Source organism: Salvelinus alpinus, chromosome 4 (genome assembly GCF_045679555.1).
Source record: "Salvelinus alpinus chromosome 4, SLU_Salpinus.1, whole genome shotgun sequence".
NCBI lineage: Eukaryota > Metazoa > Chordata > Actinopteri > Salmoniformes > Salmonidae > Salvelinus > Salvelinus alpinus.
In genome coordinates this window covers 17,824,450-17,837,554 of record NC_092089.1, presented here as the reverse complement: position 1 = coordinate 17,837,554, position 13,105 = coordinate 17,824,450, and the positions used below count along the sequence as shown (strand labels likewise).

Genomic DNA, 13,105 nt, shown 5'->3' with positions numbered 1-13,105 from the left:
TGGCATCACACTCCGAGGGCCCTCACCTCGTCCCTGTAGGCTGTCTTGTCATTGTTGGTAATCAGGCCTACTACTGTTGTGTCGTCTCCAAACTTGATGATTGAGTTGGAGGCGTGCATGGCCATGCAGTCATGGGTGAAAAGGGAGTACAGGAGGCGGTTGAGCACGCACCCCTGTGGGGCCCCTGTGTTGAGGATCTGCGAAGTGGAGGTGTTGTTTCCTACCTTCACCACCTGGGGGCGGCCCGTCAGGAAGTCTCGGACCCATTTGCACAGGATGAGGTTCAGACCCAGGGCCCCGAGCTTAATGATGAGCTTGGAGGGTACTATGGTGTTGAATGCTGAGCTATAGTCAATGAACAGCATTCTTACGTAGGTATTCCTCTTGTCCAGATGGGATAGGGCAGTGTTCAGAGTGATGGTGATTGCATCGTCTGTGGATCTATTGGGGCGGTAAGCAAATTGAAGTGGGTCTAGAGTGTCAGGTAAGGTAGAGGTGATATGATCCTTGAGGTTAAGCACAGGCCTGGATGTGACATCCAAAAGCCCATTTTTCCACCCATTCCCAAATCTATTTAATGTTAAAAAAGTCGAAAATGTTTCTAAAAGTCCTAACCTAACCTTAACCTTGACCTTAACCATTTTAAATGTCAAATTCAATGGGGAACCAAGATAGCACTGACCGAATCACAACCGGTTCCCGCTAGATATGTTTTATTTTTTGTATTTGTAAAATGGCTATATCGTTAATATTCATGAAAACAAAACATTTATGTTTGGTCTTAATTTAAGGTTATGGTTAGGTATAAGGTTATCAGTGTGGTTTAGGTTAGGGTTGGTTTTAAAATCTAATTTTAAGAAGTTAGAAACAAGTAACCTCGTGGTTAGAGCGTTGGACAAGTAACCGAACGGTTGCAAGATCTATTCCCGAGCTGACAAGGTAAAAATCTGTCGTTCTGCCCCTGAACAAGGCAGTAAACCTACGGTTCCTAGGCCGTCATTGAAAATAAGAATTTGTTCTTAACTTACTTGCCTAGTTAAATAAAGGTAAAATAAAAAAGTTAAATTGTCGAAATGGGCGGGGTTTACGACTTTGTGGATTTGGTAACGAGTGACGACCGCTCAACAATCACAACACTTCGACCAGTAAAGTGTAATGGATTAACACTCCAGTCCAGTTGGTGGCGGTAATGCGCCTTTTGGTTGTCAACCGCCATTTTAAAATCACAAAACATGAAGAAGAACTTTGAGCGGTCGGTCGGACGGAGAGAATATTGTTGAATGTTTTTGGAACTCAACATTGACAAAAATGCTCATTTGAAGCCGAATTGATTCTTGCAAAGCTGAATGATATTCTTTGGTAGCGTGCATATCTGGAAAATGCGTTTGAGACGCTGATAGCATTGCACAGACAGCCGGCGGGGAAGAATGGCTGGAAGTGTTGTGTTATCGTTGGCTGTTAACTAGCTAACGTTAGCACTAGCCAACTGACTAACGTTAGCTAGCTAAACCGCCACATTCACTGCGCATGAATTCATTACATTGGGATTTATTAGTACTGGAAATATAGCTAGCTAGCAAGATAGTCGCTTAAATTATTACAATTGTCTTACAATATTTAATGCGTGGAAAGCCTTGGGCATCACTGGTGCTTTTTTTTGTGGATACAGGAAGAACTTTCCAGTCCACACGACCATCCCGTCAAACCCGTAGTTAACGAACATGATCAAATTCATATACCGTATCAATGCATGACATCAAGATGAACAGGAAGAAGGACAAGGGATTTGAGAGCCCGCGGCCTTTTAAATTATAAGTATTTTCTATTACCTTTGGCTTAGTTAGCTGTGCCCACACGTTTGTCCTTAAGTTATTACTTGGAACATTATATAATACTGCAGCGACGTTATTCCTCAATGTGTTAACCTGTTATATGTCATGTTTATTCCTACACGACTCACCAGGTTGTCTGCATCAACAACATCAACTTCCAAAGAAAGTCTGTGATTGTAAGTGACGTTATATCGTAGTAAATATATTCGTTAACTATAGTTCCCCCAAGTACCCGCAATAAAATGCTGTTTCTCATCACCATCACTTAGTCTAAATCCCGGTTGTTGTATCTGTAGAACCTAGTTGTAGACTATATCCATGTTGTATCTGTAGAACCTAGCTGTAGGCTATATCCCTGTTGTATCTGTAGAACCTAGCTGTAGACTATATCCCTGTTGTTGTATCTGTAGAACCTAGCTGTAGGCTATATCCCTGTTGTATCTGTAGAACCTAGCTGTAGACTATATCCCTGTTGTATCTGTAGAACCTAGCTGTAGGCTATATCCCTGTTGTTGTATCTGTAGAACCTAGCTGTAGACTATATCCCTGTTGTATCTGTAGAACCTAGTTGTAGACTATATCCATGTTGTATCTGTAGAACCTAGCTGTAGACTATATCCCTGTTGTATCTGTAGAACCTAGCTGTAGACTATATCCCTGTTGTTGTATCTGTAGAACCTAGCTGTAGACTATATCCCTGTTGTTGTATCTGTAGAACCTAGCTGTAGACTATATCCCTGTTGTTGTATCTGTAGAACCTAGCTGTAGGCTATATCCCTGTTGTATCTGTAGAACCTAGCTGTAGACTATATCCCTGTTGTATCTGTAGAACCTAGCTGTAGACTATATCCCTGTTGTTGTATCTGTAGAACCTAGCTGTAGACTATATCCCTGTTGTATCTGTAGAACCTAGTTGTAGACTATATCCATGTTGTATCTGTAGAACCTAGCTGTAGACTATATCCCTGTTGTATCTGTAGAACCTAGCTGTAGGCTATATCCCTGTTGTATCTGTAGAACCTAGTTGTAGACTATATCCATGTTGTATCTGTAGAACCTAGCTGTAGACTATATCCCTGTTGTATCTGTAGAACCTAGTGTAGGTTATATCCCTGTTGTATATGTAGAACCTAGCTGTAGACTATATCCCTGTTGTATCTGTAGAACCTAGCCAAATGACTAAGAACCAAACATATTTCTACTGAGAGACATTGAAAACAACAGTATAAATATATGTAGTCTAAGTCATTTGGCCGTGTAGAACCAGTCTAGTTTCTCATCCTTGTCAACTGACACACCCCTCTATTTGACAGGGCTTTGTGGAGCTGACCATCTTCCCAACTGTGGTCAACCTGAACCGGATCAAACTCAACAGCAAGCAGTGCAGGATCTACAGGGTCAGAGTCAACGACCTAGAAGCACCATTCATTTACAATGACCCTACTCTAGAGGTCTGCCACCACGAGTCCAAGCAGTAAGTATTGTCCTCATACACACATGGTCTAGTATTCATAACTCTCCATGAAGGAAACAGAGAACAACAGTACATCTCATCCTCCAATGTTCTTCTTTCTGATGTTTTCACAAGAAACAATGACTGTGATATGTGGTTGTTTTATCGACCTTAGTGGAAGGCACACTAAGTTGCTCTGTATAAGAGTGCCTGCTAAATTACATAAATGTATGTAAAGTGGAGGGAGGAGGACAGGATTAATCAAGGAGAAGACTTGAGAGTCACCCCTGTATTACACAGCTACTTTCATAACACTGACTTCCCATAAGTCCTCACCTCTTCTTCTCTCTGCCCTGTCCCTTGCAGGAGGAACCTGAACTATTTCTCCAGTGCCTACACAGCAGCAGTCAGCGCCGTGGACCCAGATGCTGGACACGGCGAGCTGGTCATCAAAGTCCCCTCGGAGCTGTGGAAGCAAGGAGACGGTAATACAGAACCTCGTCTTGTTCCAGTGAAATGTTGTCTCTGAATTGGGTTCATCTACATTATGACCTCGGTGCATCTGACTTGAGTCTTGGCTCTGTAGTTTGAATATAAAGGTTCAAGGTGTATTCTGATAGCCTGGTTGGTCCTAGATCTGTTTATATAGCACAAACACACCTGGAACCAGGCTAAGGTCCTGCAATGCTCTTAGCTTAATGCATAGCATCAGAAGCTTTAAAGTATTGTTTATGTACAATTGAACTTAGTGCCCTGTAGATAATTGACTGTTTGTATGTCTTCAGAGATGAATGTGCTGAAGGTGTACATCGAGTTCTCTCTGGACCAGCCTAAAGGAGGCCTTCACTTTGTGGTGCCTGACGTAGAGGGGAGCATGGCTGAGAGAGGAGCACACGTCTTCTCCTTCGGATACCAGAACTCCACAAGGTGGGGAGGGAGACATGGATGTCATATTGAGACTTTATTCTCTGTGCTGTCTACGCTGGTCTAGTGTCTCTCTTTCTCCTCTATCTTCTCTTTCTCTCTGTCATTCTCTCTCTCTCTTTCTCCTCTATCTTCTCTTTCTCCCTGTTCTCTGTCATTCTCATTCTCTCTCTCTCTTTCTCCTCTATCTTCTCTTTCTCTCTGTCATTCTCTCTCTCTCTTTCTCCTCTATCTTCTCTTTCTCTCTGTCATTCTCTCTCTCTCTTTCTCTTCTATCTTCTCTTTCTCTTCTCCCTGTTCTCTGTCATTCTCTCTCTCTCTTTCTCCTCTATCTTCTCTCTTTCTCTGTCATTCTCTCTCTCTCTTTGTTCTCTGTCTCTCTCTGTCATTCTCTATCTCTCTCCTCTCTCTCTGTCACTCTCTACTCTCTCGCTTTCATTCCTTCTTATTCTCCTCCATGTAATACTATCAGATATGTTGTCACAAGCCTCATCCTTCCTTGCTCCTTGACTAACTACACTGTTGTCCACCGGCCTTCCTCTCCCAGATTCTGGTTCCCCTGTGTGGACTCGTACTCTGAGCTGTGCACCTGGAAGCTGGAGTTCACAGTGGATGCCTCTATGGTGGCTGTGTCCTGTGGGGACTTGGTAGAGACGGTCTATACCCATGACATGAGGAAGAAGACCTTCCACTACGTCCTCCCCATCCCCACCGCCGCCTCCAACATCTCACTGTCTGTCGGGCCCTTTGAGATCCTGGTCGACCCCTACATGCATGAGGTACTGTGTGTGTGCAAAAGCATTGCATAGAAACCCAGTATTACCCATCACAATGGATTTAGTAGAAGCCAGTAGTGTGTTGTGAAAGGAGAATGTATTTAGTAGAAGCCAGTAGTGTGTTGTGAAAGGAGAATGGATTTAGTAGAAGCCAGTAGGGTGTTGTGAAAGGAGAATGGATTTAGTAGAAGCCAGTAGGGTGTTCTGAAAGGAGAATGTATTTAGTAGAAGCCAGTAGGGTGTTGTGAAAGGAAAATGTATTTAGTAGAAGCCAGTAGGGTGTTGTGAAAGGAGAATGGATTTAGTAGAAGCCAGTAGGGTGTTGTGAAAGGAGAATGGATTTAGTAGAAGCAGGTAGGGTGTTCTGAAAGGAAAATGGATTTAGTAGAAGCCCGTAGAGAATAGAGGCAGGCAACCATGTAGGGTGAAATATGTTGACATATACACTGAGGGTACAAAACATTAGGAACACCTTCGTCGGGGCATCTACTCTACAAGGTGTCGGAAGTGGTCCACAGGGATGCTGGCCCATGTTGACTCCAATGCTTCCCACAGTTGTGTCCAGTTGGCTGGATGTCCTTTGGGTGGTGGACCATTCTTCTTGATCCACACGGGAAACTGTTTGTGGGTGGGTGGGTGTGTGTGTGTAGAAAAACCCAGCAGCATTGCAGTTCTTGACATAAACCGGTGCGCTTGGCACCTACTACCATACCCTGTTCAAAGGCACTTAAATCTTTTGTCTTGCCCATTCCCACTCTGCATGACACACATACACAATCAATGTCTCAAGGCTTAAAAATCCTTCTTTAACCCGTCTCCTCCCCTTCATCTACACGGATTGAAGTGAATTTAACAAAGTGACATCAGTAAGGGATCATAGCGTTCACCTATATTCACCTGGTCAGGCTGTGTCATTGAACTCGCAGGTGTTCTTAATGTTTTGTCCACTCGGTGTATATTGAAGCAGATTTCCTTTCCACCTACGACCACTAGGTGGAGAATGACTCCTTCTACTCTGTTGGTTGAAGCAGCTTCAAGGATGTGTCAATCAGTCTAGGAACCCGGCGTGCTATACTGACATATTGTCCAAGATGGTTCTCTTCAAACATACGTTTTGATAGAATAGAATACAACAGAAACAGAATAAGTGTACCCCCCCCCCCCCACCCCCCCCAGAGGGAACTTCTGTAATGTTGCCGCGTTGACACCTTTTAAAGATACGTTTCCTTTTCCCAGGTGACCCACTTCTGTTTGCCTCAGCTCCTGCCCCTGTTGAAACACTCCATGTCCTACCTGCATGAGATCTTTGAGTTCTACGAGGAGATCCTGACCTGTCGATATCCTTACTCCTGCTTCAAGACTGTGTTTGTGGACGAGGCCTACGTCCAGGTGTCTTCCTACGCGTCCATGAGCATCTTCAGGTGGCGACAGTCTCTCGTCCCGATACCGTTCTTTATGTGTCTTTACTCTCCATCAACAAAACATGTTTACTTTTAGAACGATGTTTCACAACGTTTGGATATTTACATCGTATTGTGGAAACTTCTCACTGTTTGTTTTAACGTCTGACATTTTCCACGAGTTTGTCACTGAAAATAGTTTGATTTTAGAACTATTACGTCAATATTTACTCGGTTAAGACCCTGCACCTCAGGTGCTTTTGCAGTTTCCCTCGGGGACAAAGAACAGCTCTCCTCATCCATTCATTTCTCGCTTTCACTTTTCATAATGCTGACTTGTTTTGGCACAAGTCAAACTGAACATGGTTTTTCTTCTCCCGTACCCCGCTCTCTCCCTCTCCCCCTTGCTCGCTCTCCCTTCTCTCTCTCTCTTGCCCCCCACCCTCTCTCTTGCCCCCCCCCCCCTCTGTCTCTCTTCCCTCTCCCTCGCCCCCCTCTCTCTCTCACCCCCCCCCTCTGTCTCTCTTCCCTCTCCCTTCTCTCTCTCTTGCCCCCCCCTCTCTCTCTCTCTCCTCTCAGTACTAATCTGCTCCACAGTGCCCTGATCATAGACCAGACCCCCCTGACCAGACAGTGTTTAGCTCAGGCTCTGGCCCAGCAGTTCTTTGGCTGCTTCATCTCCAGGATGTCCTGGTGAGTAACGTACTGAGTAATACCAGACGGATTATAGTGGTGGAGCAGCCTACAGGTACTGAGTAATACCAGACGGGTTATAGTGGTGGAGCAGCCTACAGGTACTGAGTAATACCAGACGGGTTATAGTGGTGGAGCAGCCTACAGGTACTGAGTAATACCAGACGGATTATAGTGGTGGAGCAGCCTACAGGTACTGAGTAATACCAGACGGATTATAGTGGTGGAGCAGCCTACAGGTACTGAGTAATACCAGACAGGTTATAGTGGTGGAGCAGCCTACAGGTACTGAGTAATACCAGACGGATTATAGCGGTGGAGCAGCCTACAGGTACTGAGTAATACCAGACGGATTATAGTGGTGGAGCAGCCTACAGGTACTGAGTAATACCAGACGGGTTATAGTGGTGGAGCAGCCTACAGGTACTGAGTAATACCAGACGGATTATAGTGGTGGAGCAGCCTACAGGTACTGAGTAATACCAGACGGATTATAGTGGTGGAGCAGCCTACAGGTACTGAGTAATACCAGACGGATTATAGTGGTGGTGGAGCAGCCTACAGGTACTGAGTAATACCAGACAGGTTATAGTGGTGGAGCAGCCTACAGGTACTGAGTAATACCAGACTGATTATAGCGGTGGAGCAGCCTACAGGTACTGAGTAATACCAGACGGATTATAGTGGTGGAGCAGCCTACAGGTACTGAGTAATACCAGACGGATTATAGTGGAGTGGAGCAGCCTACAGGTACTGAGTAATACCAGACGGATTATAGTGGTGGAGCAGCCTGCAGAGACCACACTCACACACACATTCACACACACACACTCACACATTCACACACACACATTCACACACACACTCACACATACACACACACTCACACATTCACACACACTCACACATTCACACACACTCACACACACTCACACATTCACACACACACACATTCACACACACACACATTCACACACACACACATTCACACACACACACACTCACACTCACACTCACACACATCAAACGTAAGAAGCACTCCTGGTTCAACCTAGGAGCTGGTCGGTGGCCTAGGAGCTGGTCGGTGGCCTAGGAGCTGGTCGGTGGCCTAGGAGCTGGTCGGTGACCTAGGAGCTGGCCGGTGACCTAGGAGCTGGCCGGTGACCTAGGAGCTGGCCGGTGGCTTAGGAGCTGGCCGGTGGCCTAGGAGCTGGTCGGTGGCCTAGGAGCTGGTCGGTGGCCTAGGAGCTGGTCGGTGGCCTAGGAGCCGGTCGGTGACCTAGGAGCCGGTCGGTGGCCTAGGAGCCGGTCGGTGGCCTAGGAGCCGGTCGGTGGCCTAGGAGCTGGTCGGTGACCTAGGAGCTGGTCGGTGGCCTAGGAGCTGGTCGGTGACCTAGGAGCTGGTCGGTGACCTAGGAGCTGGCCGGTGTTATTTGTTGTTTCCTAAGAACAGCGTGGTAACTGTGGGTTGCTATCCAGATTTCTACAAGTCAAGTACAGAGAGATTACTGAAATTATATTTCATCATCGTATTCAGTACCAGGCATAAATTGAGCAAAGCTTTGGCATAGCTGAGAGTGTCCCAGTATGATGAATCTGTGTTTGTGTTTGGCAACGTGTCTACAGCCGAGGGGGGGGGGGGACTCTTGGCAAAAGTGCGACTGCTGTCAGTTGGAGAGGCTGAAGTTTCACGACGGCTTCAAAGGATCCCTGCGAACAATGGACCCCCTGTCTTATTAAGTGTTTAAAACTAAGTCAGATGTGGAAGCTCCACTTAGTCTTATTTATGTGTCTTGTATTAAAAAGCCATTTCTCTGTGTAAGACCACAGAGAAATCAAACGGCCTTTCTCTTTTTGATACGAAGACCCGTCACCTGCTTGCAATTAATCTTGTGGTTTCATTTCTTTTCAAGCCTGTAATTGAAGTCAGCTCGTTTTCTGAAACTGAGCTCGTATCCAGCTTGTAAAGAGAGGTTTAGCACTTTCTGTGTGTTACACATTTTCACATGATTTCATCTCGTTACATGAAGCTACGGCCAGTATTCATTAAATTAGTCTGAGTTAAAAGCCACCATGGTTGAATAAAGTATATTGTTTCTGTTTCTCTGGTATTACTCAGTACCTGTGTATATATATATATATATATATGCAATAAAAGGTAAGTTAGTAAACGTCTGCCAAACTGGTTAAAATGACGTCGTTCCGGCCGGTCGCCTGGCCTGTCTGGCCGGTCGCCTGGAGGGGTCTCCTTACCGGTTGTCTGGTCTGTGTTCTGTAGGGCTGATGAGTGGGTGCTGAAGGGGATCTCTGGCTACATCTATGGTCTGTACCTGAAGAAGACCTTTGGAGTGAACCAGTACCGCCACTGGATCAAAGAGGTAAGGAGTTGAACCAGAACCTCCACTGGATCAAAGAGGTAGGGGGTGAACCAGAACCTCCACTGGATCAAAGAGGTAGGGGGGTGAACCAGAACCTCCACTGGATCAAAGAGGTAGGGGAGTGAACCAGAACCTCCACTGGATCAAAGAGGTAGGGGGTGAACCAGAACCGCCACTGGATCAAAGAGGTAGGGGGTGAACCAGAACCTCCACTGGATCAGAGAGGTAGGGGGTGAACCAGTACCGCCATTGGATCAAAGAGGTAGGGGGTGAACCAGTATTGCCACTGGATCAAAGACCGCCACTGGATCAAAGAGGTAGGGGGTGAACCAGTACCTCCACTGGATCAAAGAGGTAGGGGGGTGAACCAGTACCTCCACTGGATCAAAGAGGTAGGGGGTGAACCAGTACCTCCACTGGATCAAAGAGGTAGGGGGGTGAACCAGTACCTCCACTGGATCAAAGAGGTAGGGGGGTGAACCAGTACCTCCACTGGATCAAAGAGGTAGGGGGGTGAACCAGTACCTCCACTGGATCAAAGAGGTAGGGGGGTGAACCAGTACCTCCACTGGATCAAAGAGGTAGGGGAGTGAACCAGTACCGCCACTGGATCAAAGAGGTAGGGGAGTGAACCAGTACCGCCACTGGATCAAAGAGGTAGGGGAGTGAACCAGTACCGCCACTGGATCAAAGAGGTAGGGGAGTGAACCAGTACCGCCACTGGATCAAAGAGGTAGGGGGGTGAACCAGTACCGCCACTGGATCAAAGAGGTAGGGGGTGAACCAGTACCTCCACTGGATCAAAGAGGTAGGGGGGTGAACCAGTACCTCCACTGGATCAGAGACACTGCATCTCAGTGCAAGAGGTGTCACTGCAGTCCCTGGCTCGAATCCAGGCTGCATCACATACGGCCGTGATTGGGAGTCCCATAGGGCGGTGCACAATTGGCCCAGAGTCGTTGGGGTTTTGGCCAGGGTAGGCCGTCATTGTAAATAAGAATTTGTTCTTAACTGACTTGCCTAGTTAACTTCTTATGGCTGCATCCCGCTACCGGGATCGATCTGACAACAGCCAGTGACAGTGCAGGGCGCCAAATTCAAACAACAGAAATCTCATAATTAAAATTCCTCAAACATACATGTGTCTTATATAATTTTAAAGGTAATCTTGTTGTTAATCACACCAAAGTTTGTCCGATTTTCAAATATGCTTTTCAGCGAAAGCACTACAAACGATTATGTTAGGTCACCACCAAACCACAATAAGCACATCCATTTTTCCAGCGAAAGATAGCAGTCAGAAAAAGCAGAAATAGAGATAAAATTAATCACTAACCTTTGATAATCTTCATCAGATGACACTCATAGGACTTCATGTTACACAATACATGCATGTTTTGTTTGATAAAGTAAATATTTATAACAAAAAATCTGAGTTTACATTGCCGCGTTACATTCACTAGTTCCAAAAACATCAAGTGATTTTGCATAGCCACATCGTTTCAACAGAAATACTCATCATAAATGTAGATGATAATACAAGTTATACTCATGGAATTATAGATATACCTCTCCTTATTGCAACCGCTGTGTCAGATTTCAAAAAACTTTACGGAAAAAGCAAATCATGCAATAATCTGAGACGGAGCTCAGAACAATAGCCAAATTAGCCGCCGTGTTGGGGTCAACAGAAACCAAAAAATACATGATAAATGTTTCCTTACCTTTGATGAACTTCATCAGAATGCAGTCCTAGGAATCCCAGGTCCACAATAAATGCTTGATTTGTTCGATAATGTCCGTTATTTATGTCTAATTAGCTACTTTGGTTAGCGCATTTGGTAAACAATTCCAAAGTCACAAAGCGCGTCCCCTATAACGTGACGAAATGTCCAAAAGTTCCGTAACAGTCAGTAGAAACATGTCAAGCGATGTACTGAATCAATCTTTAGAATGTTGTTAAGATATATCTTGAATAACGTTCCAACCGGAGAATTAGATTGACTTTAGAAGAGCGGTGGAACGGAGGTCCTCATGTGAACGCGCATTGGAAAGCATGGTCAGCTCGTGGGCAGACCTGACTAATTCTGCCCCCCTTCACATTAGAGTCATCAGACAAAGTTCTATTGACTGTTGACACCTAGTGGAAGCCATAGGAAGTGAAAACTCATCAATATCTCGCTGTAATTTCAATGAGAGCTTGGTTGAAAATCTGCCACCTCAGAAAAAATTCAAACAGGAAGTGGAACTTCTCAGGTTTTTGCCTGCCATATGAGTTCTGTTATACTCACAGACATAATTCAAACCGTTTTAGAAACTTCAGAGTGTTTTCTATCCAATACGAATAATAATATGCATATATTAGCAACTGGGAATGAGGAGCAGGCAGTTTACTATGGGCACCTCTGTGCACTTTTCATCCAAGCTTTTCATCCAAGCTAAAAGCACTTCATCCAAGCTAAATACTGCACTCTGCCAAATAAACACACAACTATATCGGTTATGCTGGTCCCACTCTGCTAAATAAACACATGACTATATGAAGTGTGGTTTTCTCTCAGGAACTGGACAAGATGGTGGAGTATGAGCTGAAGATGGGAGGAGTTCTCTTACACCCGACCTTCGGTGGAGGCAAAGACAAGGACAAGTGAGAGCAGCTCCCTGTTGGTTCTAAGGTCATTTAACATGGCTGATGTATGGCATGAGAACCACCTACTTTCAGTGTCAACACACTTTGATATGTGGCTCCAATGAGGGGGATGAATCTGTTTTCTGTTATAAACTGGGTGGTTCCACCCCTGAATGCTGATTGGCTTACAGCTGTGGTATATCAGACCGTATACCACGGGTATGACAAAACATGTATTTTTACTGCTCTAATTACGTTGGTAACCAGTTTATAATAGCAATAAGGCACCTCGGGGGGTTTGTGGTATATGGCCAATATACCACGGCTAAGGGCTGTGTCCAGGCACTCCGTGTTGTGGCGGGCCTAAGAACAGCCCTTAGCTGTGGTATATTGGCCGTGTACCACAAACCCCCTGGTGCCTTATTGCTTAAACAACCTCTTACTTTCAGTGTCAACACACTTTGATTTGTGTCGCCAATGAGGAGGATGAATGTGTTGTCTGTTCTACCAGTCTACAACCACCTAGTAGCAAGTAAATGACAGGTTAGACATTCCTGTTGCTACTGCTGTTGAGGGGTGTTGGTCTACAAGCCTGTATCTCTCACAGAGGAGTGGTGTTCTGGTTTGAATTCTAAACCTATATGCCGATGTGAAGATTTCCAACGGGAGAGTAAAGAAACAAGTGAAGAGTGGAGTTGATTCATTCCAGCCCAATAAACCGCTGGCACCATCTCAAGTGTTTGTCATAAATCAGACCTTCCTCTCCTGGAGTGGGCTTGGAGAGCTATCGACACGTTATGCCAACACTTACGCCTGTCTGTGTACTGCCTGTCAATGACTTGGCTAGTAACTACACGTTGTAGTTTATCTTAAAGATGCTACAGTTTACAAGCTGAGGAGATAGAGTGAGTTGTTGTTGAGAAGTAGTTTTTTTTCTGATTTTAATCTTCCTCCCTCTCTCTTTCTCCCCCCTCTCATTTCTCTCTCCTCATCCCTCACTCTCTCCCCCCTCCCTCTCTC

General features: G+C 45.4%; 1 protein-coding gene across 2 annotated transcripts in view; it reads left to right on the top strand.

Annotated features, from left to right (window-relative positions):
• The first annotated feature begins 1,157 nt into the window (after positions 1-1,157).
• The window catches only part of taf2 (TAF2 RNA polymerase II, TATA box binding protein (TBP)-associated factor), a 46,427-nt gene continuing 34,479 nt past the window's right edge, over positions 1,158-13,105 (top strand). For both annotated transcript variants that reach the window (XM_071395775.1, XM_071395776.1), the window contains exons 1-10: positions 1,158-1,811; positions 1,954-2,008; positions 3,146-3,306; positions 3,652-3,770; positions 4,071-4,212; positions 4,757-4,988; positions 6,222-6,406; positions 6,965-7,078; positions 9,357-9,456; positions 12,018-12,103. In XM_071395775.1, coding sequence (XP_071251876.1) covers positions 1,747-1,811; positions 1,954-2,008; positions 3,146-3,306; positions 3,652-3,770; positions 4,071-4,212; positions 4,757-4,988; positions 6,222-6,406; positions 6,965-7,078; positions 9,357-9,456; positions 12,018-12,103 — 1,259 coding nt within the window. In that variant the 5' untranslated portion in view covers positions 1,158-1,746. The remainder of the gene's footprint in view (positions 1,812-1,953; positions 2,009-3,145; positions 3,307-3,651; positions 3,771-4,070; positions 4,213-4,756; positions 4,989-6,221; positions 6,407-6,964; positions 7,079-9,356; positions 9,457-12,017; positions 12,104-13,105) is intronic.